The sequence below is a fragment of the Galeopterus variegatus genome, unplaced genomic scaffold (genome assembly GCF_000696425.1).
Source record: "Galeopterus variegatus unplaced genomic scaffold, G_variegatus-3.0.2 Scaffold2330, whole genome shotgun sequence".
NCBI lineage: Eukaryota > Metazoa > Chordata > Mammalia > Dermoptera > Cynocephalidae > Galeopterus > Galeopterus variegatus.
The window spans coordinates 107,469-133,931 of NW_007728441.1; the positions used below are offsets into that span (position 1 = coordinate 107,469).

The 26,463-nt window shown below is 42.1% G+C and overlaps 1 protein-coding gene across 1 annotated transcript in view; it reads left to right on the forward strand.

Annotated features, from left to right (window-relative positions):
* Window positions 1-9: 9 nt before the first annotated feature.
* The window catches only part of LMCD1 (LIM and cysteine-rich domains 1), a 58,827-nt gene continuing 32,373 nt past the window's right edge, over window positions 10-26,463 (forward strand). Inside the window, exon 1 of the mRNA XM_008581333.1 lies at window positions 10-109. Within this exon, the coding sequence (XP_008579555.1) occupies window positions 68-109 (42 nt within the window). The 5' untranslated portion in view covers window positions 10-67. The remainder of the gene's footprint in view (window positions 110-26,463) is intronic.

Consider the following 26,463-nt stretch of genomic DNA (forward strand, 5'->3'; position numbering starts at 1 on the left):
CGTCCCGCCGCGCGCCCTCGCGCCTCTGCCTGAGAAGCCAGGCGCTGTCTGTCCGCCCCGGAGGAAGATGGCAAAGGTGGCTAAGGACCTCAACCCGGGAGTTCAGAAGGTGAGCGGGGATCCGTACCGACCCAGATTCTTTCTGTCCTCTGTTTTCCCTTCCCATCCGTTCGCTAGAGGGAATGAGAAGGAAACTCATCAAATCCCAAGACTTTGCAGAAAGCAAAATAGTTGGGAATACAGTTTGAGCTAACAGGCACACGCCCCAAAACCCACTCTTCATGCCATTGTGTAAAGTATTTGCAAAGGGCCTGAGTTCTTTGGGGATGCTCATTAAAATTTAATTAAGGTGGATTTTTGTGTTTGGGTTATTTTGTTTTGGGTTTTTTTTATCTTAAGGTCTATAGGGGAAACATGCTTCAGCTTCCCCTCTCCTTGACCCCTTCCGTGGTTGAAGTGGGAGGGATGGAGACATGTAATATTTACTCACCGGGAGCCTGCCCTTTTGCTATTATCCTATACTAGTGTTTTGTGTTTTTCCCTCAATGCGCGCGCGTGCGCGTACACACACACACATACACACACACAATTTCTTTAGTTGGTGATGTTGGCAGTGACAGCAGTTTCAACACAAGGGAACTAATTTCTGTCCCCAGGGTCTGCACGTTTCCCTTTCAAGAAGGGCTGGCCAGGAGCCCAGAAGGTCACAGGCAAAGTACCGCAGGAGAGGCCTGCAGCTGTGCCTCCAACACCCACTTGCCACTAACCTGAATGCAATTGGGAGACTTAGAAGACGTGTGAACAGGAAGGGAGCCGAGAGACAACCTAGGCTTTACAGATGGGGAAACTGAGGCCCAGGGTCACAGAGAGTTGATTCCAGCAGGCAGCAGAGTGTAAGGAAAGCCTTAGGCATTCAGACCAGTGCCCTGCCACTTTTTAACTGCACGGTATTGACCAAGTCACTTTCCTGAGCCTCAGTTTCCTCGTCTCTAATGTGGAGATGACAATCCCCTCCTCCCTCACAGCAGCAGTAGTAGCAATGGTGACACTGTGGGTTACTCTCCCAAAGCAGTAATTGTTCAACTCAGATTTGAGGGGATTTAATCACGCAGAGCAAAATCCTCAAACATCTTCCGTTACCTGCAGCATAGAGTGAGAGGAAAAAAGATAAAAGATAGTGTCACAATAAAAATAAAAATGCAAGCCAGACACTTAGAGGCACCCCATGCACCATTTAATTTATAGCCGCGCCCTTCCACAGATGACCTGCCCCAGACCTCCACACAGAGTCCAGTGGATCTTTCTGGATATGCACACCAAGTCACATTTAATCTGGGCATCTCTCTGGAATGTACCATGCCTCATTGCATTTGCCAGACTATTTGCAGAATCAGGTCATCTCTTCTTCTGTGGAATTCCCATAACCCTTTAGACCTTTGGAAAATACCTATTAATTTATACCTATTAGTGACTTAAGCATGCAGTCCTCTTGTCTCTCTACACATCTTTCTGAACTCCTTGAGGGTGAACTTTTCTTGCTCATCTCCATTCTAACATAGCACTAACATAGCCATTCCATATACAGCAGGATTCAAGAAACTACAGGTGAATCACTGAGAATCTCTGTCCAGCTAAGACCACAGTATTGGCATATGGTACATTTTATGCGTTGTTATTTTTTAACTTGTAGCACTCTGCTATTTGTGTTTCTAAACTACCTCCCCAAATTCAGTTGAAGTAGAAGAGTTCAAGGCTACGGTGACATGGTTCGTTTGTTCTCTGGAAAATAAAATGGTTTCTGGGTATTTTGAATATAAGCTGGTTTATGTGAACATGTTAGGTGAGACAAAGTCTATGGAAATGTGCTCCCTCTCCACGGGCCTGGGTCGCCAGTTGGAAGAAGCCTTGTTTTTATTTTCCTTTGCATAGGAGAGTGTGATTATCTGGATTAGAGGTGGGACATGTTCCCCTTCATGTCACCCTCTAGTGCCAACTTCCTTGGCCTGCAAAGGGTTTATTTTCCATTTAGATCCAATTACAGGCTTAGAGAAAGAATGTGGTGGGTAGAGATGAAAGGGCAGATATTTTTTGCTTCTTGGGACTGCAGCAATCAGGAGGAAGATGAATGCTTTGTTGATTAACCAATGTCTTCAACTCAAAAAGGTGAGGAAAGGAAGGGAGTGGAGAGAGGCTCACTCTGCAGAGCGTAACAGCAGTCGTTAAGTACTGTGTCACATCAGCAGTGTGCTGAAAAGGTTTTATTGCATATTTACTTTTTAAATCTGTAACAGTGGGGGGTTTTATAACATTTGGCTTTAGGATGCATAATCACACTTAGACATTTTGAAACAATTTCACAGAATCTTAGAGTTGCAGAGGACCTATTTACAAATTGAGAAATGGTTTAAAATGGCATCCACACAGTCTCCACTGCTGTCCCCACAAGGGGGCAGGCAGGGAATCCCCAGCAGCTGGAAAGTCTTTAAAAGAGGGAACATAAAATCCAAAAACTGGAGTAGCCTTAGAGATCACCTAACCGATCCCACACAGGCTGAGGGACTGACCGTGGGTTACATACATACGTAGTGGCAGAGCTCAGAAACAGTTCCCCAAATTCTCTCTTCCGTGCTAAGTCAAATGCTCCCACTGGCTGCTTTTGCGGCATCTCTTGTTTTTCTGCTGGGAAGGAGAAGTTTTCTTGGCACAAAGAGTTCTCTGAGAATGGTGAAATTGCCAACATTCTTTGGTAACAAAGGGACTTGAAGGCCAAATGCCATTTCTCTTCGTGGAACCAACCACTGTCATGGATTTATTCTTCTATTGTTTATTAAGAATACTGGTTACCAGTACAGGCTTTGGCTTCAGGTCTGGGTTCAAATCCCAGCTCCACCATTTACTAGCTGTGTGCTCTTGGGCAAGCTGACTAACTTCTGAGTCTGTGTCCTCACCTCATCTGACAGTTGAGGAGATGGTAGAAGCATCTACCTCCCAAGGTGGCTGTGATAACTGAATAAGAGGATGTATGTAAGGGACTCAGACATGAGCACCCAGAGTTAGCCACTATTATTGGTGGTGGTAGTGGTACATTTCAATGAACAAATTGATGCCTAAATGAGTCTTTTGGTGAATATAGGACACATTATTATTTAAGACTGTCCCATCTGAAGAGCAACCAACTTTCATTCAGCTGAACCTAAGCCAGTTGGTCAGCCTTGATAGGCTAGTACAGTGACCAATGATCTTGCCTTCATTATCACCCAACAAAGTCTGCTTACGTGGAACAAAGTCTCTCCTTCTGAACATGGATTTCCAGTCACTGAGCACATCACTCTGGAGTTAGAGAATTTAAAGCCCAGATGGGGACAAGGGGCTCTTTTCCCTTTTTAGATAAAGAAACTGAGGCACAGAGGGGTCAGGCTTCTTAGCAGAGGTTGCTAAGAAGGTGCACTAAAGCCTATTAGGCTCTGCAAGAATACAGACCCTTTGACTGTCAAGGAGCCATTTGCAGGAATTTAGAAAGGATTAGAACAATGAGATTATGAACATGTTCACTGTTAACTGTGCATGTGCCAATGGACTGGCTCCAACGGGTTCTATTTGTCACCTCTCAACACGATGCCCACGGAGCACTAAATGATGGTACTACTAAGTGCACTGCCAGGTTCAGCAGGGCGTCTCTCTCCACGCCTCCACGTCACATCCCTCTTGGCTTTCCTGTCCTCCAGGTTAGTCCTTCCCACTGTACTCAGCCCTTCCTGCTTTCACCTCCAGTCCCTGCAATGTGCAAAACTGCTGGCACATCTCCTGGGCGAGCTGATCCAACGTAAACACGGCTCCGCAAGAATTGTCGTTGGCTCCCTCAGTCTTAAAAAACGTATTAAGCTGTCACTTAAAGGCCTTAATAACCAAGACATTGGAGACATGCCTATAGGTGTATAAGCAACTTGGCCCACAAAAAGCCTTATTTTAAAAAATAAAAATAAATTGTCCAAGTCCCTCTTAAAGGATCTCCAAAAAGAGATGCTGAAAACATTACTTTGTAAATTGCAGATTCTTGTCCTAGTGTGCAGGTGGAGTTGGGGGCTGACAGTGAGTTTCACCAATGTATCTGCCACCTGTGGCAGTGGGAGGCAGTGGAAGCCTTAATCACAGATGGTCTCTAACTTTAATCTAAGTCATTTTAGCTCCAAGACTAGGAGACTAGTCCAGGGCTTACTCCTCAAAGTAGGAAGGTGGAAAAATTGACCTTGATATTCCCCTCTGAAGATCCTGAAGTCTGATCTTCTCTCCACATTAACTGACCAAAGGTGACAAGGAGGAAGAAGAATAAGTCAATTGAGTAAAGACTGGGGACAGGAGGGAGCTCTCCCGCGTGGGCTCTTCTGTGCGTCTCTCTTTTCCACACCTACATCAGCCCCTTCCAGTGAGGAAAAGGTAAGGAATAGAGAAGCAAGGGGATAGTTTTTCCTGCAACCCACTGGAGTCGGCTGGGCTCTGGGAAAGGTATCCAATTTGGCTTTAGGAAGGGGAACCATCCTTTCCTTACACTTGCACATTCAAGTTGTATAAAAAAGTGGAGATTTGCCATGATAAGTAACAGACCTTGAGAATTCTTACCTTCCTACCACCATTTAAATATTCATCCAACACTATTTAAATATTTATTTTAAGAACAGATTTCTAGCAGGAGGATTGAGTTATTACAATAACCATAGACATTTACTCATTAGGAGACTTTGGACAGGTTCCTTTTCCTGGGAAGTGGCAGAACTTGAATGAGAATCGGGCTTCCTTCTGCCTCTAGCCACTGACCTTCCCTTTACTCAAGGTTATCTCCCAAATAACAGATGACTGTGGCAAAATAGGCCTAAAACTTTGTTCCACTGAAAGCAGAATTGCGGAGCAGCTTTTAGGGACATCCAAAACTAAGTGACAGCTGTTGCTCTTGAAGTGCCTTCGTTTGGAAATATCCCCCCATCCTCTATCATTTGATAACAGGAAGAAGATTTGGCTGGCAGCTGCCATGATCTCACCAGGTGCAGGGCCACCAGCCACTTCTACAGGAGTCCCTCAAGATCACGACATTTCCTTAATTTCACATGGAACATTTGGGGTGTCCTGAAACATTCTTGGAGCTTCACACATATCAAAGGCATGGATCTGCAGAAGCTCTAGAAAATGCTTTCTACAAAACCGTTATAGAAAGAGCTAAACACAAAGTTGGGTCTCATATGTATACCAAAATTCTGTTAGTGGCTGAAATGTATATTTGGTATCTAAGCCTAAATATTTGGTAAGGAAATTGTGTTTTGGGAAAAACAGAAATGATAATGCAATTACAAAGCTTTGTGAAACTCCCAAATCAACTCCTGGGCTCATGTCTACTCTTTTATATGAGAATTAAACCCTTTTACATCGCTCGTTCTTACTTTTATCATCTATTTGGACTCTTGCCTCCAAAAGACTTATGTGTACTGTGTTAGGACAGACGAGTTTGGGAACAGGCAAAAGCGAGGAAGGAGAGACATCTCTTAAAGGCACAGAGGATGCTTGATATTTTCCTGTATGTTATCTCATTTAGCCTTAAGGACTACCATGCAAAAATATTAGTGTCCTTTTTACAAACAAGTAAATTGCAACTAAGAGTTTAAAAGGACTTTCCTAAGGTCGCATGATGACAGGTTAAGAACTCAAACTCAGGCCTCTCTGATTCTGAAACTTAAGCTCTTTCCACTATACAAGAAGCAAGAAGACATTCGTCAGAAGCAGAAGTCTGAAGAGGGACTATGATTATTTCTGTGAGCTTCACACACAGAAAAAGTTCTTCTGACTCACTGAACTCGTTTATGGGGTCTGATTCAGGAGCTACACAGCATTTGCCAAATGGCACCAGGCATCTGCACCTCTCTGATACCTCTTGGTCACTACCAGGAGTATACTGTCACCCACCACAAGTCAAAGCCATTTCCCAGATATAGAATAAGGGCTTTCTAGATTTCTCCTGGTTTTCTAGAAGGCTAATGGAACTTTCTAGGCAAGAGGCTGGTGGAGAGATCTTTTAAGGAATCGTACATATTATCCTGGTAATTAAAAAAAAAAAAAAATTCCTAGCAATCCTAGTCCCAGAGCTTCCAGGAAATTCTAGCCCGGGGATAAGCTTGGCCTCAGAATGTGCATCTCTACATGACTGGTCAGCCTGACTTGTGGTCTACCCAATAATTTGTAAATCAGGACCAAGCAAAACATGGCCCAGGCCCCTACCAGTACATGCTTTAAAAGGAAATAAGATTGCTAAGGGGGAAGAAACCAAAGGCTCCATTTGGCAAGTCACTCTTTTGAAGGACAAAGGAGCGCCAGTGTCCAGACCAAAGCGGCTGTTTCAGATCCACATGATTTGTTTATAGATTGATTTTTTTCTCTCTCCTCCCTTTCTAAAACACTGGATCCTTTGTAAAATTTATCTGTGGAGACAAATGCTAGTGAATCATTGTATAAAAGAGTTGAGCAGAATCTAGTGGTCTGCTTGTTCAACCCCTTCATGTTGCAGATGGGAAAAGGGGGAGAAATGACATACCCAAAATGTACATATGACATAACTGAGCTGTGCCAGACCGAGACGCATTGACTCACCGCATCTTTTATGAATTAAGAAGAAGAAGATGTCCTCTTTATTCTGTCACTTACGCACCCAGAGTGTCTCAGTTTTAGTTTACCTCATACCCTCAAACTTCAGAAGGCCAGGTGAACAGTCTGGCTGTGAACTTAGCTTTGGCCACAAGGTTCAGAGGCCATTTAGAGAAGCAATTAAACATACAACATTTGCAAGCATAGAGATCTAGATGTGACTCGCAGGTCTGCTACTTGCCAGACCTTTGCCAAGTTACTTATCCTCTCTGGACCTCTGATTTCTTATTTGAGAAAAAAACTCTAACCATAGTTCTACATTTAAACAATAGTTTAGTGGCATAAAGGACATAGAGTATCTGGATGCATAGTAAGTGCTCAGTTAATATTTCTTTCTTCTGTTATTGGTACCCGCTTTCATCAGCATAGTGCAAAAATCCCATAGGTCCTAATGTGCTGGAAGGTGGAAGGCCAAGTTCAGTTTATCTACATCACAGGTGGCTTCTAAGATATTAGGTTGCATGATCTTTTTTTTTTTTAGATAAATTTGGATGTAGACATAAATATACTCAAGCTACATCATATGCAAAAATCATGAGAATGTCAACAATTGGTCTTGGATGTCTACTTGCTACCCTTTTAAAAGCAGCCCTCCCCTTGTCCAGTACGATTGTTGACCTCAGTTATATAATCCTATACAGGCATTTACCCTCAGATATCTTGCTTATAAGATAGGGTAACAGTCATTCATGTCTTCATGGAACAAATATTTATTTAGCATCTGTTATGTGCTACTATTCTGGGTACTGAATCTGAGATAATGAATAAGAAAGCTTTGGTCCCTGCCATGTAATGTTGAGTCTGGTGGAATTCATTTTTCAAAAGATAGGGGAAAGGCCAAATAATGTCAGTGTTATATGATTCCACCCACCAAGGCACACCTGTGCTCCCCACCCCAGCCCTGGCTCTGTGGCCAGCTGGTCTCCTGGTTAAGGAGATCTGGCTCTAGTGGGGGGAGAGGTAAGAATTTGGGGGCTTCTTATTGTAAAGGAAGGATGGCAGGGAGGGTTTTTTAAAATCTTGTTAATAGATAATGGGAAGGTTTTTAACCAGGGATCTGTGGATAAAATTGAGGATGTCAGGGAACTTAAATGAGGAAAAATATTACATCTTTCTATCCCTAACCTCTAACTGAAATTTAGCATTTTCTTCAATTAGCAATGAAAGCAAAAGCCCTGGAAGTTTAGCAGCCGGTGTGCCTTTGATATCAAAGGAAATCAGGTATTTTCATACGCTCTTACAGCTGAGGTATATCTTCAACATACCATGTAAACTCATCCCTGCTCTGAAATGACAGTAATTATATCTACTGCTAGATCTGGTTAATTAACTTAATAAAGGCACATATGAGTATGTTACTAAATCACAGATTTGTTTGTATATATTAATACTATTTCAGTAATATTGGTTTCCTTTGTAATTTTATTTTATGCATTTAAAACATTGTTCTGAGAAGAGATGCTTTCATGTCAGACAGCCAAAAAGCCCAAAGATATTAAGACCCCCCCATCAAGATAAAGCTTTAACAGTATTACACACACACACACACACACACACACACACACACACACACACACACACACACAGCTTTAGTGGATTGAGGTGTGAGACTCTTGGAATAGACAAACTTGGCTCAAATCCCAGCTCTGCTATACATTTCCTGTTACCTTAAACAAGTCATAGTAGCTTTGAGCCTCAGTTTCCTCATCAATAAAATGGACCTAAAAGTTACTGTATTCATAACAGTAATCTGTTAAGACCTTAGCACAGTACTTGACAAATAATGAATGTATGTTAAACATAGTTATCATCACCATTAAAAGAGCTAGTGATAGTGAAATGGTAAAGAGAATAAAAATATTATTTTGATGAAACTTTTTTACCCGCCTCTGATATGGCCAACTTTAATAACTTATTTTGTTCAAACATGCATTACATAATTATTATATATCAGGGACTGAGCTGAGAAATGGAGAAATAAAAGGAAAGGAATCCCAAAATCTGATAGTTTCAGAAAAGGAACAGCCTAGTCAAATCATCAAAAAATTACATCAGTGCCTAAAGCCCTTGAGGTACGAAAGTGGGACTGAAGGAGATCAGAACAGGAAGTACTAAATCTTACCTGGGGAGGTCAGGGAAGGCTTCCCAAGGAGACACCATTTGAGCTGAGTGTTGAAAGACAAAGATGAATGAGCTCTTAGGATAAGGTCACAGTCCGATTTTATGCCTTCCAAATCTTACACCCATGTTCTTCATCCTGTCTGACTTCTAACTTGGGGAATATCATCCATCTTGCACTGTGGATGGATATATTCCAATGTATCCATCTACCCACAAATGCACATCTTTTATTTGTTCATCTGAGATCCTGTTCCTCTTCCTCTTAACTAAAACACTTAGGGGTGGTAGCATAGCAGGGCCTGCCAAGCTGGCATGCAGAAATCTACTTATGGCAGTGGTTTGAGACTCTCCCATACCCAGCAATGGCATTCCAGCAAATTCACCCCCATTGAGTTTGATTTTTTGCAGGAAAATATAGACTTGTGTGGTGACAGAAGGAAAAATATATATAACTAAGGTTATGTAATATATATGGAAAGAAAGGAACACTCACAGACACACACACACCCTCGTGAGGTTCAGCACACAGCACATGGGAGCAGAACATGCAAACCCCACTTCCAGCACCACAAGAAGTGTGTAAGCCCTGAGTTTTACTTTGAAAATCTGAAACCATTCCAGTAATAATTAGAGGAAAAGAAATCCCAAGTAGGATGTCTTGATGAACTGTGAAAAAGAAACTTAGCCTTTTGAAATACAAGAACTTGGTTAGCAAGGCCCAGAATCTTGCATCAATACAATTCCTTTCACAAAGTTCTTACTTCAAATTTCTGACTTGGTCTGAAAATATGGGTTCCTTCATGCCATATTTTAGAGCAGGTGATACATTGAAATAAAACACACATGTGATTTGAATATCGAAATGCCACTAAGATGATGGTTCTTGATTTTTGTCAGTTGTAAATGGTACATTAAACAGAAAAAAAAAAAAAAACAGATGATTCCCTGCTGATTATCTGGAAAATTATATTATGATGATCATCTCTGTGCAAAGACCTGAAGAAAGGGCAAGATTTGATAGAAAAGCCTTGTTTTCTCAAGTCTGTCCTCCTACACAGCCAACAGGCCCAAACAGCCCATGGGGAAAACACAACCCTGTACAAGACTCATGGCTAATTAATTAGAAGAGCTGTCACTACCCGCCTTCGTACCTTTCCTTGGCCCCAACCCAGAATTGGGACCATCACAGGGGAAATCATCATATACTTAGTTGAATAATGTTTGTACATTATATTTCAGCAATTAAAATTAACTTTTTTAAAATTAATTTTTAAAAGGTGGAAAGGGCATTAGAGATTCTCTAGGTCAACTTCCTTCTTTAACAGACAAGGAAACAGACCCAGCTGGATGACTTGCTCAAGGTCACAGAGCTAGTTGGCAGAAGATTGGATAAGAATTCAGGGTTTCATGGTATTTCAGGTTCAGAAAGACTTTTTAAAACTCTATTTTGTCTAACCACTCCATCCAAAACCTTAAACGTGAGATGAACTGGGCAGCAGATGCTGTAAGGAGACTGCTGGGGAACACTCACCCCTCCTTTTGAAAAGGTCTATGTTTTTTAACTACCCTAATTATTAAAAAACTCTTTCTTGTTTTGAGCTAAAATCTCTCTCTGTGTGACTTCTTCCTGTTCATTCTCCTTGTCTCCTTGGTAGACTCAAAGATTTTTTTCTAAAGTTCCAGTTCCAGTTCACCTTCTAAGTCCTATGTATTGGTCAGGATTAAGATGTCAGAGAATCTGTTTCTTCCCACCTTCTGGGAGACCTAGTGTCAACTTTTAGTGGAGTGAGGTGACCAACAGACATCCCCCCGTTTTTATGTGGGGATCCGTTTTGTGACTTGTGCCTGCCCCTCCATGTGGTCAGAACGTTGTCCTCCCCTTCCATCCTCACCCAGTTCCCAGTGGGAAAGGCCACTTCTGTGCCACCAGACCATCCTGATTCCTGAAATAAGATTTTTAAAGTGGAAAAGCATGACAAGAAAGAAGGGCTAGACAGCTTTACAACGCTAAGAGAACAACTCCAAACCTGTGCCGTAAATACTCAGGAAAAATCAGCACTTCTCCACATGCAAAGCAACTGATTTTTAAAGAAAAAAAGGGGACGAGTATGTATAGAAAATCAGTGAAGACTAAGGAGGCAAGAAAAAACCCTTGATAAATAGAGATAATATCAAAATTTTTTTTAAAAAAATGATTTGTAAATTTGTCATAGCTTATTACTGTATGGAATGCTAGAACAATGAGAGAGAAATCAAATTTCTCATCTTTGTGCCTTTTCCGTCTGGCAGAAATGCTCAATAAATAAATGCAGAAGCTGACCATCCACATGAACTTGCTTCCATTAAAAGATACCACTGAGACAGTGAAAGGCAATCCACAGGAAGGAAATATTCATAGTACATATATGTGACAAAGAGTTGTATTCAGGATATATAAGTAACTCCTACAAATCAATCTTAAAAATCCAATTTTTAAAAAATAGGTGAAGACTTGAAAAGGCATGTCTAAATGGCTAAGAAGCATAGGAAAATGTAGGTGGTCAACATCATGATTCATCAGAGAAATCCAGATTAAAAGCACAATGAGACAGCGTTCATACCCAGCAGAGGAATAAAATTAAATACTGACACTACCAGGACTGAAGTGGACACGGAGCAATTGAAACTCATATACATTGCCAGGGAAAATGTAAATGATACAACCACTTCGGAAAACTATTCGATAGCGTCTAATAAGTTCCATATATACCCACCATATGGCCCAACAATTTAACTTCTAGGTGTATATCCAAGAGAAAGGAGCACAGATGTCCACAAAAAAATTTGGACAAGACTTTGGAGCAGTTTTATTCATAATAGACCCAAACTGGAAGGATTTTAAATCCCCATCAACAGGAGAATATATAAATAAATCATTTAATATTTATACAAAAGAATACTAGTTAGTATTTAAAAAAATCTAATGTATATAAAAACGGGGGTAATCTTAAACATGTTGGACAGAAGAAGAAACCAGACATAAAAGAGTACACACCTTCTATTTCAATTTAATATTTATACAAAAGAATACTAGTTAGTATTTAAAAAAATCTAATGTATATAAAAACAGGGGTAATCTTAAACATGTTGGACAGAAGAAGAAACCAGACATAAAAGAGTACACACCTTCTATTTCCATTTATACAATGTTCAAAGACAGGCAAAACTTATCTACAGTGATAGAAATAAGAATAGTGACTACATTTATGTAAGAAGAGGTGGTAGGCCGGCCCCCGTGGCTCACTCGGGAGAGTGCGCAGATCGCTTATGGGGATGGCCGGATGGCTGGTGCGCTCACCGTGCCGAGGGTTGCAATCCCCTTACCAGTCAAAAAAGAAAAAAAAAAAAAAAAAAAGAGGTGGTTATTGCTTAGAAAGCGGCTCTAGGGAACTTTCTGGGGTGTTGAAAGTGTTCTTTATCTTTATCTTGCTGGTGGCCACATGGGATATACATACAAAGTAATCAAATAAATACTTGAGATTTGTGAATTTTTATTGTATATAAATTGTACTTTGAAGTACTGTTAGAAAATAAAGACAATATTTGGTAAGCAGTTGGAAAGTGGTATATCTATCCAAGCAGCTGAAGGATGGGGGGACAAAGGAGCGGACAGAGAGCCGAGTTCTCACTGCAGCCCCATGAAGGTATCATTTTCAGGGAGAACTTTGTTCCAAGGACTCTTTCAAATCTTTCCATTGACTTTAGTCTGGCATTAAAGTTTGTATGTGATAGGTTCCTTCTCAGCCACATCTTCCACTTCAACCTTCTGCTTCCCCCAAAGTGACCTGTCATTCACTTGTTAAACATACTTTTTCTTCTGCATGCTGAGAGGGTCTTCTTCTCTGTGGGCCAAAATCCCAACCATCTTCAGAGCCCTTCTGCATGAAGCCATTAGTTCAGACCAAGTTCCTTCTCCTCTGAACCAGCATGGGTTTACTCTCCTACTGAATGCACATTTATTTTCCTGAATGGCCCTGGGACATCTGCCACTGGGACCTTGCCTGTTTAATTCCTGTACCATAATATCCTGTGTAGGCTGAAATCCTCCATTTGTAAGCTCCTTGAGGGCAGAAACCATGCCTTATTCCCCTTTGTGTGCTGCCTTTTATTTCCTTCTCATCTTAACATTCCCCCTTAATTCTACCAAGGAGTCTCCTTGGTAGAGACTCCTCCCACCCCACTCCTCTTTTGCCAGTTCTGAGCTTGGTCCATGAGTCAGAAGGCTTTGGAGTAAGCAACACGTGTGGGTCCCCTGAGGGGCACTGAAAGAGGTTAACAGTCTTCCCCACTCGATTCCACCTCCGTTTTGTGTCCTCCACCCTCATGTTCTCTCTCCCTCTTTCTACCCCTCAGGATTCCCTTTCTTTGTCAGAAAAGAGAACAAATCTGGATGCCTGGCACACAGTGAGGGCTCAATAATATTAATGAATAGAAAAGGAAACGGAATGGAATCAGGAGATAGGAAAGAGGTAAGAGCAGCTTTGTTCTCTTTTCTCACAAAGACAGGGAATCTTGATGGGTAGAAAGGGGGAGAGAGAACATGAGAGTGGAGGACACAAAACAGAGGTGGAATCGAGTGGGGAAGACTGTTAACCTCTTTCAGTGCCCCTCAGGGGCCCCACACATGTTGCTTTCTCCAAAACCTTCTGACTCATGGACCAAGCTCAGAACTGGCAAAGGAGGAATGGGGTGGGAGGAGTGGGAAGGATACTCCTTGATAGAATTAAGGGGGAATGTTAAGATGAGAAGGAAATAAAAGAAAATGAGAGGAGCAGGGGAAGGCAGCACGCCAAACCAGACCCTGAACTTTTGATGTATGCTCCCAAGTTTTATCACCCTCCTTCAAACTTGTCTATAAAAGGTTTGGCTTTAGGATGGTGGATGAGCCAACCCTTGATTCATTTCCTTTTTCATACAACTAACTTGAACCTTCCTCTGAACCTGAGGCCCTTTCTTTCTGGCTTGAAATCTCTTGAGGACAAACTCCAGTGATTTCCACAGTCTGGGAGGCAGTTGGACTGGATCACTGAATGACAGCAGCCACATCTCAGAAGAGTTGGTCCTCCTGGAGGACAAGAGCCAGAGGGATGACTGAGAACCAGCTGAAATTTAGTCCAAACCATTCATAGCTCAGACCGATATCTACTTTAAGTTTCTGGTTCTTGATGAATATTTATAACCAAATAGGGCCAGTGGAAAAGTTCCATCTGTGTGGATTTTAAGAGTTTTGCCTTTCCTCAGCCACGCTGACCAAACTCAGGAAAGTGGTGGAATCATTGCCAAGTATACGCTCTTTGAAGTGCAAGAAATTCTGAGAAGGCTCTGGACTGATCATATTTCTTCTTATCCTGAAGGCTTAGAGTTGGCACTCACTTTTTTAAAAGTACTTAATATCAACACCTCTCGGTGCTTTATAATTTTAGCCAAGCCCTTGACACCAGGCTGACCACAAACAATCTTTTGAAAGAGTGGACAAGACTATTCAAAGTTTTGCTAAGTGAAATTGCTTTCTTATTGGTATTTTAAGGTATTTCTAAAATCCGAATGGTCCGATTAATCACTTTAATTTCCTCTTTACTTTGCTAGTAGAGAAATGGCCTCAAATTTTCTCCTCAGTTTTATTAGTCATTCCCTACTCTTTAGAACCAAAACTCCAGCAACTTCAGTAATGCTCTGCCTTTGATGTGAGGGACTAAAATCTAAGGTACATGAACTGCTCTTATCAAGCCTGGGCCATGTGCCAGGCATTGTGCTCATTGTTTTTTGCCTAATTTTTACAACCCCATTTTACAGGTGAATAAACTAAGATTCAGAGGGATTAATTAAATTGCCATGGTTGCATGGTTAGTCATGATGAACGTGAATTGAATGTAGGACATTTTAATCCACAGAAACCTAATATATTTCCAGTGTTTTAGAAATATGGGCCACAGATTTAGTCGTGAGATGAATTTAGTTGGTACACAGACATGCATTAACAACACTGAACCACATTAGTCAGCATTCTCCCCCTTTGCAAGTCTTTCATCCTTTTGATTATATCAAGGAAAAAGTTTCATCTGGTGCTGAAATGTCTTTAACATCTCAAACATTTTCCCAACTTCACAGAGCTTTTTATTTATTTATTTTTTTATCTATTTTTTTTTTTAAAGATGACCAGTAAGGGGGTCTTAACCCTTGACTTGGTGTTGTCAGCACCATGGTCTCCCAAGTGAGCTAACCAGCCGTCCGTATATAGGGATCCGAACCCATGGCCTTGGTGTTATCAGCACCACACTCTCCCAAGTGAGCAATGGGCCAGCCCCAGAGCTTTTTAAAAAGCAATTGTATCTAGCTAGAATTTCATGATGTTGTTTCATATTTATTGTATTTTTTATGGTTCTACTTTTTTAATACACTTGAGCAATAAATTTTTTTCAGGAAATAAGTTTTCAAAAAGCGATTTGCTTACTGAAAAATAATAAGAAAATAATCACACAGATGGTATATGGAGGACAAAATTCTTGAAGGAGGAACATGAGGTTTTGTAAACATCTAATATTTGCTTATCCCTGATTGCTACAGCACTTTGCAGTATTCAAAACATCTTACGTGCATCATCATATTTGACTCCCACAACTACCCCATGGAGCTGGTAGGGATTATGATCCATTTTAAAGGTGAAAAAATTGAGGTTCAGAAAGCAGAAACTGCTTGCTGGCATCACACAGGAAGTGAAAAAAAGTAGCCAGGGCTCAAGTTCCGCTCCTCCAGCTCCAGCACTCATGGTGATCCCCCAACACTCCATCAGCAAATCATTTCAAGGGCAGGAGTGGAGAAAGGGATCTTCCAAAGCAATGAGCCAAGACCAGAAATGCCATGGAAATCCTGCAAAGCTTAATGACTCTCATGGATTGGCCTGAGTTTCCAGAGTTCTCCAGTGCTTATATATATTCTGTTTCATGGAGAAGCCTGCAGTGGAGTTTCTCTAGAAAGTCTGATTTTTCTCTCTCTAGTGAGCCACCTTCTAGAAGATGAAGATACTGGCTTTCCCATCAGGGGAGCATCTCTTACCTACTTAGGTGCACCACACTAGGGATGACGCAAATTGCAAACAGGCCGTTTAGTGAGGAAAAGCCGGTTCTGCCACAGAGCACTTCCTTCCAAGTCTGCCTGCCTTGAGCAGGTGAGCAAACAGGCAGTGATACCATGAACATCAGTGGGTTTGGATGGCAAAGAAGGTAAGTTGGCAGTTCCATCAGTCTATCCACGAAGAGATTCCAGGAGCTGAAAACACCACTGGAGATAAAGATGAAACTGGAGAGAATAGCTGAAGCCATTTGAGTAGACTCAAAAGAAGAGAACAACCAGCCTTGGAGGAAGAAGGGAGCCATCGAGGAGGGCACAGGAGGGGTGGTCAGAGGGGTTGGAGTGACCAGGGTAGGCTGGGAGCCTGAAAACCAGAGGAAACCAGAGAGTGGCTCTTCTGTCCCAACTCCACCTCCAGGCATCAGCCTCAGGTGTAGGATATCTAGCATGTGTTAGCTTTTGATATGCCAAGAAGCACAGAGAGAAGATGAAAATGCAAGTATTATAAAAGAAGCTATCTAAACAAGTGTTTATTGAGGAGCTACTATGTGCAAGGCATTATTCTAGTCACCACTAATAGAGCAATGGACTAGACATTGAGGGACCCTGCCCCCATAGAACTTACAGTTGAGCAGGAAACAACATTAAAAAGTTATGCTCACGATTAAATAATTATCATCATGCTGAGTACCAAAAGGAAGTGCAAGACCATGTGATAGGGGTGTCCAAAGGACAAACGGGAGTCTGTAAGGTGAAGGGGGAGAGAAATGGTCCAAGCAGAAGGAACTGCGTGTGGGCCGGCTCAGAGCTATGCAGGAATTTGGCATGTTTCCTGGGACATATGGTTAAATGAGTAATTCCGAATTTTTTCAAGAGATTATATTCCAGAAAGTAACTTGGCTTCTTGTCGTTCTGATTTTATATTTGAATTGTGTCAGATGAGTTTTAAAAGATCTCGAATGGGAATTATTTGCAAAGAGAGTGACTGACCATCTGCTTATTTCTGTTTCATAAAACTAGGCTTAGAAAAATTTGGCCTAAATACTCTTTAAGGTTCTGTTTTCTTACACGCAGAATTCAACTATATTTAGTATGTACAACTAGATCACGATGCAAGGGGAAAATTAAGGGAAAGATGACATACTTGAACTAAAAAATATGGATTTAACGTTAGTTTTAACAGCGAAAAGAGGAGAGGGGAGCCATTTATAAGAAGGATGCTAGTTTTAAGCCAGGAAAACATCTTGCTAAAGGCACTACACTAAAACACAAGAGGTTTTTTACTGTCAAGGTACCAATGTTAGTTGAAGGAAATACTGTATCTGTGTGTGTGTGTGTGTGTGTGCACGCACACGTGTGTGTGTGTGGTATGTGTCTCAATGCTTCCATTGTCATACATTAACCTAAGAATTTAGGCATGAAATTCCCAGCAGGAATCATTTGCATAAGCAAAGACTTCAGACTTAATAACAGTGCTGTACATTCATACAGCACATTTCCTTTTAAGATATTAAGATTCAGAAGAGCAAGATTAAAAATCCTCCAACTTGCTTTGCTAAATCTCCCCCATTTCCAAAATTAACTCCAATAAAAGTGGATTATCCTTAGGAAGATCAGTAATGCTACAAATTTAGAACTCAGAGAAACACTCGTACGCAGACACATACACACACATCAAATGACATGCTTATTGGTTTTTAAGACATGTTCTTAAGATATCAGGCTGCTAAAATCAGGAGACTCTTACAAAGCTAAAGAGGTATAATCAGTATTGCTGCCCTCAAGCTTACATTTTATACTTGAGAAGGAATCTATTAAGGGCTGAAATCTAAGAATGATGAAACCAATTAGATTTTAATTTCCAAGTGTAACCTGAAGATATTAGGCCTGGGGATACCAACAGCTTGTTCTCATTTAGGAAATGGGGGTGGGGAGTTAGGAGTCCCCACGGAGTCTTTATTTTCTTTTATCTTGTCTTCCCCCAAGCTACTTGGTAAATCTCTGGATAAGATTCCCAGGGGGTTTGGATAACTTCTGGCTCATAGTGAGGCTGGTGGCTTTATTACTTCTTCCAAAAAACTGGCAAGGCACATGCAAGAATGAAAAAAGACAACTCCAAGACCAAAAGATTGTGCTGTAGCCCCTGGAAACATTTAGTTTGGCAAGAAGTGCCAGGTCAGCTCTTGCCCTATAGGAATCCCTTTCATAGCAAATCAACATAATGCCCACCCTCTGGGAATCTGAATGGTCTCAAAAGATACATAAAAAGTCCAGAGGTGGGTAGAGGTAGGAGGACCCTCCTTTCACTGACTCATTTAATTAAGCAGTTAGCCCTTTATAGTGGGCTGACTTTTCTAGAAACTTGGGCAATTCTGAAAAAGATAAGGGAGAATGGTTTTACCCCCTCAGCTGGTTTTGTCAGTTGGACTTTGTACAATTTGCCATTCACATTAAGCAGGGACAATGTCTGTAGCTAGTTCAAAGGGAGCTGGTGTCAAAGGAAAATATTCGTTCAGTCTTAGAAATCCTATCGCTTCAGTTGTCAGGATCTTATACATAAGATTTGTGGACCTGCTTTGGATACAAAGGCGTGTAAACATCAGCTATCAGCAAGAAGCTGGCGGCCAAAGAGGCTGGTTTCCTTTCTCCCTCGGTCACCATCGCTTTTGCCCTGCCAGCACAATGTTAAACAAAGAAGTCCGCGTACTGGGCGGGGACTGCCACTTGCTAGATTCTCTGTGCGCCATCACACAGACCCCATCCCCCAGCAGAGAGTCATTCAATTTAGGATTTGGAACTTTATGCCTCATTCTGTACTCCTCATTTTCAAAATGACCCCAACCCCATCACCTTCAAAAGATCAAAGAGATACTCTGCGACTATTTCCAGGCTTCCCCTTTTCAAAGGTTCTTGCTAGTGCCAACTTGAGGACTTCCAGCCATGCAAATTATTTCATGGAATTGCTGTAGCTCTTTTATCCAAAAGTCCCTTATGTCAGGCCTTTCCAAGAGTTGCAAACCCTTGAAAAATGTACTGATTTCAGACTTATCACCTCTTGGCCTATTTTTTGATGAAAGTGCTAAAAATACAAAAGGGAGAAATTATCAAAAAGGCAGACAGAAAGGAGGGGAGAAAAGAGGATAGTACATCCCCTCTCTTGGCTAACCAAGCGCTCGCAGTGTCTGCTCTGTTCTGCCAAGTGATAATGTGGTAAGAGGCAGACGTTAGTAGGTGGCTCAGTTAGTAGACCAGATAACTGAGGGAGCTGTGATTGCAATAATGAGGTTTTGGACAGGAGGATATTTCTGGGATGCAGGCAGTGGGGTCAGCTTTTGAGGTGAAATACGGTTTTAGAACCACCACCACCATCAGCCACCCCGAAGGTAGGCTTCCTTCTTTTATGGCCCTGGTTCTGGGCATTTGGGCTTTTCTGGAACCAGTCTCTAATCAGTGAAGCTTGGCTGGCAGAGAGGGGGATGGGAGGGCAGGGTCTTAAACAAAGAAGCCTTTCATTTTATACTTCCCTTTCCACATATGGGTTTGCTCCTCTACTCCGTTCTCATAGCCAGATGAACCCTTTTTGTTCACACGTGATGTAAACCTTGCTGGTCTCTGATTATTCCCTCCCCCAGAGGGGAAGGCAGAAGTAAACAAGTGACCACAGGTAGTGGTGTTCCAGAAGGAGACATACACGGTGGTTAGAAGCTTGAAGCGGGAGGAGAGTAGGTACCTAGTCTAGGAAAGTCAAAGACCTCCCTGAGGAAGAATTGGCTGGCTTTTCCAGAACTGCCCTAGGGGCATGTTCATGGAGGAGCCTCAGCAGGGTGATTGGGACATGACTTCATGGACCGCTGGTACGAGAGACATAGGGGCAACAAGCCTCTTTCACCAACCCCCAAAAGGGCTTGGGAGACCACACATCCTGCTGATCTTTTACATGCTCTGGAGGAGCATGTTGGGCATACATGAATTCATTTCTCTTTTGTGACCACCCTGATTTTAACTTAATTTTACCCATGAAATATGGCATGTTGAGAGAGGGGGACAGTAAGGAGAACATGGTGTATTTTGTCCCAAACCCAAAGTCTCCTACAGTTGAACCTAGACAAACTATCTTGAGACAAAAATTAATGAATTAATAAATGAATTAATGAATGAATGAAAAATTAAAAAGAACATACCATATCTTATAGAGAGTAAAAAGTATTTTTTCATTCAGCATTTGTTTAAAACTTTATCTGGGACACCAGAAAGTCCTAACATCACAAGGTAAATCCATCTGATTCTTTCAACTACAGCCAGTCCACGGGATACATTCAACACACACAAACCATTTAGTAGGAAAAATAATTGAATTGTTTACCCTGAAATACTACCGATTCAAGCACTCCTGCCATCAGCTCATCACCTAACAATTGTGGTCCTTTTTTGTTACTTTAAATAGGACTGATCTTTAAAAGCAAACACAATGATCTTTTAAAACAATCGCAATTTGTTTAGTCTGCATTTTTATCATCATTACACAATTTAGGAAAAGGGTATCTAAACTGAAGAGATTTCTTCATATCCATGCTTGTCCAGACAGAATAGAAATGTCCAAGGAGTGACCCCAGGGTAGAAACCATAGATTTAAATACACACACACACACCCCTCCTTGAAGACTATCTGGCACATGACCTCTAATGTAGATGAGGTCTTTGCTGCTGCCGTTGTGAGACTTGCCATGGTTTTAGGAGGCACTTTATGCAAGGTCGTTTCAATGGCTGGTTTCCACTGTTCGTGGAGAACACAGGTCAGAGGCGGGGAAAGGAAGTTCAGATAAGGAGAATGACAGCAGCCAGCTCTGCACGTTCCTCTGCCTGTAACCATCAGGTTCCAAGCCAGTCATATGTCAAGGCTGGATGGGGTAAAAGATAGAATTCTCCAGGATTTGGGCTACAAGTACCACTCTTTCACCTCATTTTTGGGAAAAAAAAAATGCCTTGCCCTTAGCCTAAACCCCTAGCTTGGAGCTTCCCAAAACTTGGGAAAGTGGGTGAGCAAGAAGCCAGTGGGTAAACATAGAGCAACATTTCTGCTTTAAGACTGGAGGGAGCAAGATGGGGAGCACTTGTCTTACACTGCAGCAGAAGAAATACATATGATGGAATAGGGTGCAAAAAGTCACCCTGATGTTTACAAGCAAACAGACTGGAAAGGGTCTTGGCTCACCTTCCCGCAGCATTGCTGGGTCTCCTGCCAGCCCCCTGGCTGCCTCCTCTGGTGGCACACAGGACCTGTCCCCTAGAGGAGCAGTGGGCACAGGGTTTACATTCAGGAAGGGCAGCAAATGTAGACTTTAACGTCAGGCAGACAGTTACCATATTGGTGAGAATATTGGTTTCATGACTCTGTTCAAAGATTTTGTAACCCTGATTTGGCAACTCATTTGTTTTAATTGTTGGGGAGCTTCAAAAAGTGGAAGAAGTCCAGACCCTTCTCAAGATCCCAGGCTCCTTAAGCGGGAAAATGAAAAAGCCTTCCCAGACAGGCTCCTCCCCCAAAAAATCATACTTCTTAAGGAAAAAAAAAAAAAACAATGACTAGGCCTTGCCAGTTAGCTCAGTTGGTTAGAGTGTGTTGTTATAACACCAAGGTCAAGGGTCCATACCGGCCAGCTGCCAGACAAAAACAAGACAAAACACAATGACTTCCCATGCTTCTTGTAACGATTTGGGTCTTACATGTTCCCAGGTTAGGCTTCTCCATCTGGAGGGATCTCTCAGTCCCCCATTCGGTCTGAAGTTGGGGAGGGTGTGGGGACCACCCCAGGCTTCTGGCAGGGCAGAGGGTCTCAGTATCATCAAGAGCCCCAGAGGGGACACAGCCACAGTGAAATTTAGAGGAAGGGCTGTGGTTTCCCTTCCGTCCAATTGTTACAAGAATTGCTGCATTTGGCACTAAAACCTGAAAGCAGGCTTGTGCCAGGCAGATGTGGCCAAGATGAAATGACAACAAAAGTCAGATTTGCTGTAAACACTCTCCCTGTAGGGAATGATGGTCCACAAGCTGAGTATGGAAAAGGGAATATTTTTCAGCTTTACTGAGGTATAATTGACAAATAAAAATTGTATGTATTTAAGGTGTACGATTTGATGTTTAGATATATGTATACATTGTGAACTAATCAAACTAATCTACATGTCTCACCTCACCATAGTTACCTTCTTTTTTTTGGATCTACCTTCTTAGGAAATTTCAGGTATACAATAATTGTTAACCACAGTTACAGTGTGGCTGTACATTAGATGTCCAGAACTTACTCATCTTGGGCAACTGAAACTTTGTACTCTTCGACCAACTTCTTCCCATTTCCCCCACTCTCTAACGCCTGGCAACCACCGTTCTACTCTGTTTCTATAAGTTTGGCTACATTATATTCCATAGATAAGTGAGATTGTGCAGTATTTGTCTTTCTGTGCCTGGCTTATTTCACTTAACATGTCCTCCAGGTTCATCCATGTTGTCACAAATGACATTACTTTCTTCTTTGAGGCAGAATAATATTCCAGTGCTTGTGTGTGCACACCACATTTTCTTTATCCATCCATCCATTGACAGACATTTAGGTTGTTTCCATATCTTGGCTGTGGTGAATAATGTTGCAGTGAACGTGGAAGCACCAATATCTTTGCAACGTACTGATTTCATTCCCATTGGATGTATACCCAGAAGTGGGATTGCTGGGTTGTATGGCAGTTTTATTTTCAATTTTTTTTTTTTTTTTTTTTTGTCCTTTTTGAGACCGGCCGCACCGTGCCCAGCCAGTGAGCGCACCGGCCATCCCTATATAGGATCTGAACCTCATGCAAGTTGGGGGTATTGACAACATATCAGTGGCTCTCAAACTTTATTTGTGTATCCAAATCACCTGAAGGGCTCGAGCAGAGAGGGCTGGGCCCTGCCCCAGAGTGTGTGATCTCATAGGTCCAGGGTGAGGGTTGAAAATTTGCAGTGCTGACAAGTTCCCAGGTGCTGCTACTGCTGCTGCTTGGGGACCATGCCTTGAGAACCGGTGCAACATACCGACCTGACAGGGTTGTTCTAAGATTTGCATGAGCTCAGGCTTAGTTCTTCAATAAACCATAACCTTTGGGATTATCTTTTTGAAAAGGACAAAAATTATTTGTATCTCAACTGGACTGAGGTCTGCAAGGTACTGTGTATCTTCACCAAGTTTTGTAGCTGAGCAAAGTAAATTTCTATAGATAATCTTGGTGGGGATGGGAGGAGCCAATGTCATATTGCCACCAAATGACATTGAAAGGATGTGCCACTCACCTTTCTGCCTTATTTCTAGGTTCTGGATAATTTGTTTAGCAATGGTAAATAGTGATTTCATTTTACAAACTCTTAATCTTACACGATGCTCACCACAGCCTTGTTGAGGCAAAAAGGGTAGGGATAATTCATTTTCAGAGAAAGAAAGAGAGTTACACAAAGAGGAAGAACTGAGCTGAGAAGAGAGCCCCGTTTTCTAATTCCAAATTCTGTGCTCATCCCTAAACTCCAGATTGCATTTCCCATTTTAAATTTCCCTTCATCTCAAAGTGGCTTTTCCCCTTTAAGACTTCCCCTGGGGTTCACCTAAGGGCAATGTCTTAAAGGAAAGAGTAGTCCCAAGGTTGCCCCCTGCTCCTTGCATCCCCTGGGGGCTCCTGGTCTGATTTAAGTTCTTTTACATCCCTGACACCATTCAGTCCCACAGCATCAGATGAACCACATCCTACTAACCTGAGCCAAAGAAAACTGTCAAAACATTTTTTCCTCCCCTCAAAAGAAAGGACAGATTAGATGCTACATTCCAAGAAACTTTTTTTAGTGATGGTTCCTTTTAAGCTTTTCTCTTCTCAGCAATGTGAGACACTGTGCTGTCTTTCAATGGAGACAGTCTACATCAGAGAAGTCTACTGTTTATAAACCAGAGTATCTTATTTAGAACACTGGGTCTGGCTGACTTTTTTCCCCTCCTCAATAAACAACATCATCATTTTCTCCATGTTGAAGACAGTTGGCCTGTCTGGCTCCTGGATGCAGGGCATGCATGGACAAGTGGCTATTTATTACTGTGTTGAACAGACAGCCAGGAAACTGGCTACAGGGGTGGCCTAACGGCCCATATCTATTTCTCCCTTGCAAAGTCATTTCTTTTTCTCTGCATGGACTTCTGTCACCATAGCAACCATCCCACTAGCAGGATGGAGGCTTGGGCCACCTCTCTGCTTCCTGCACCTGGCGTCCTGGCTGGATCTCCTGTGTGATCATTCACCTGACTACGCTTGGCTTTCTTTGTGCTGCTTGTGATTTTTAATGTCAGTTTTCTTTAGGTGATGGGTAGCAGATCACTTCAGTGGCAAAGGGCTAGGATTGGCTTTGATCAATGAGTTCATTGTTAAGGATAGAACACGTGTGGGACTAATTTTTTTTTTTTTACTTTCATTTCTTTAATCGTCAGAGAGGCAACTCTTATATGTGTGAAACGAAGTAGAGAATCAAGAGGTATGGTGAGTTATACAGTTAGAAAAATAGTTCCTCTGAACTCCCCTAGGATTCTGAAGCTAGAAATAAAATTCAGGGTCTTGAATTGTTTTTCACAAGATGTAATGACAACCACAACAGTCAGTGCATAATAAGTGTATGCTAAGCCTTTTCCATGCAGCATCCCGTTTAACTGCATGCTAACTCCATGAGGTGGGTCGGATTCCTGTTATCCCCATGACGCAGGTTAGGAAACTAAGACCCAGCAATCCCAGTCATTTGCCTAAGTGCAGCAGAAGAAAGGGGCAAAGTTGGGACTAAATTCCAGACCTGCCTACCTCCAAAGCCTGGGTCTGTAAACTTGAAATAGCTGCCTGCTGTCCACCTCTCTGGTATTGCAAAGGTTTGAAAGCCTTTGCACATCCAGTGCCCGCCATTTTTATTTGATCATGTGATCCTGCTTCCTACCGCCCCCAACCCCCAACAAACGTTTTGTAACATCTCACAAAATGAGTATCCCGCGGAACAGAATTTGGGCCACCCCAATCTAGGCCAGTTTTCTCATTTTACAAAGGAGAAACGCAGGCTGGGTAAGGAAATTACTCACCTCCAGTTGCACAGCTAATAAATGCCAGAGCTGGCACTGGAAGGCCAGTCCCCCGCATCGTAGGCCAGTGCTCTGTGAACTGTTCTGACTTACATCACTATTTCTAAACCAGATCCTAAGCCAGCGACAGAATTGAGGCTCAGCTTTCCCAGCCAAGCATCAGGACTAATCCCCTTGTCGGATAACTGTTAAATCAGCCTCTCATTAGAAGAAGAATAACACTCCAGCATGCGGAGTGCTTTGCCACTTACGAAATGCTCCCCACATCTCTCTTCTATTTCCAGGCCTCTAGGTATATCTGAAACAGTCCAACAACAAAGCTTTATTCATAAATCGTATACCTCCCAAAATAAGCTTTGAATCACTCGAGTAGTAAGTGTAGAAGGATCACTATATTTCAACTAGTAGAATTCAAGGTGTCAAGGAGAGGTGGAAATAACCAAGCTTACATACCAGTGGTTTTAGGGAGCAAAGTTCTGTCTGTGAATGAAAGCTCCCCAGCTCAGATGTGTGAGTTAGTAGTGAGCGTCATCTTAATTTTCACTTTTAAAATGAATCTAGCACTGAACAGGCACAAATAGAAACATGCTTCCCTCCAAATATGTGCAACATGGCTCTTGCTCCCCGATTCTGTGAATATGTACTAAACAGAACAGCTTGGTATATGAAGACATGGTGTAAACAGCAGTCACCAAGCAGGAGGCATGGAGTTAGGCATTCTCGTGGGAAGATTTGAAGTGCAGAAGAGAAGCATTGTGAAGGGTAACTGTTGTTTTGCGTATCTCTCTTTAAATTCTAACATTGACAATGAAGGTGGCTGCACAGGTCACACTACTTGTTTTTTCCCCTCTTGAAAGCAAAGACATAGACTAGTACTGTCCCAAGGGGCATATGCAGATTGTGACACCCTACCCCTTGTGTCTTTTGCATCTTTCTGCCCTTGCACATTCTCTTCCTTCTTTTCTGTTTGTTCATTTTGCACAGCCCAAATCCAAAGTCACTTCCTCTAAAAAGCCTCCCTGGACTTTCCATATGAGTTTATGAACACCATTCTCTGTGCTTCTAAAGTCAGAGTTCAGAATACTAGCAGTTATCATTTCTAGTACCTAAAGTGGTCTGGCATATCACATATATTATCTCTGTACCCATTTGGCAGGTGAGAAAGCTCAGACTCAGTTTGTCTAAGGCCATGCAACCAGTAAATTAAAAAGCTAGAACTGGAACCCAAGTCTCTCAGATTCCAAAGTCCATGCGTTTCTGCTATACAGTAGGCAGCTTCCTGACCTCAAACCTAACATTTGCAGGAGCAGGTGATGAGTGTGTGTTTTCCTCTACATTGACCCCCTACCTAGACTGTGTGTTTCCTAGAGCACACCTGAGTCTTACCTCTTATCCCCTGTGCCTGGTACATAGTAGATGCTGAATA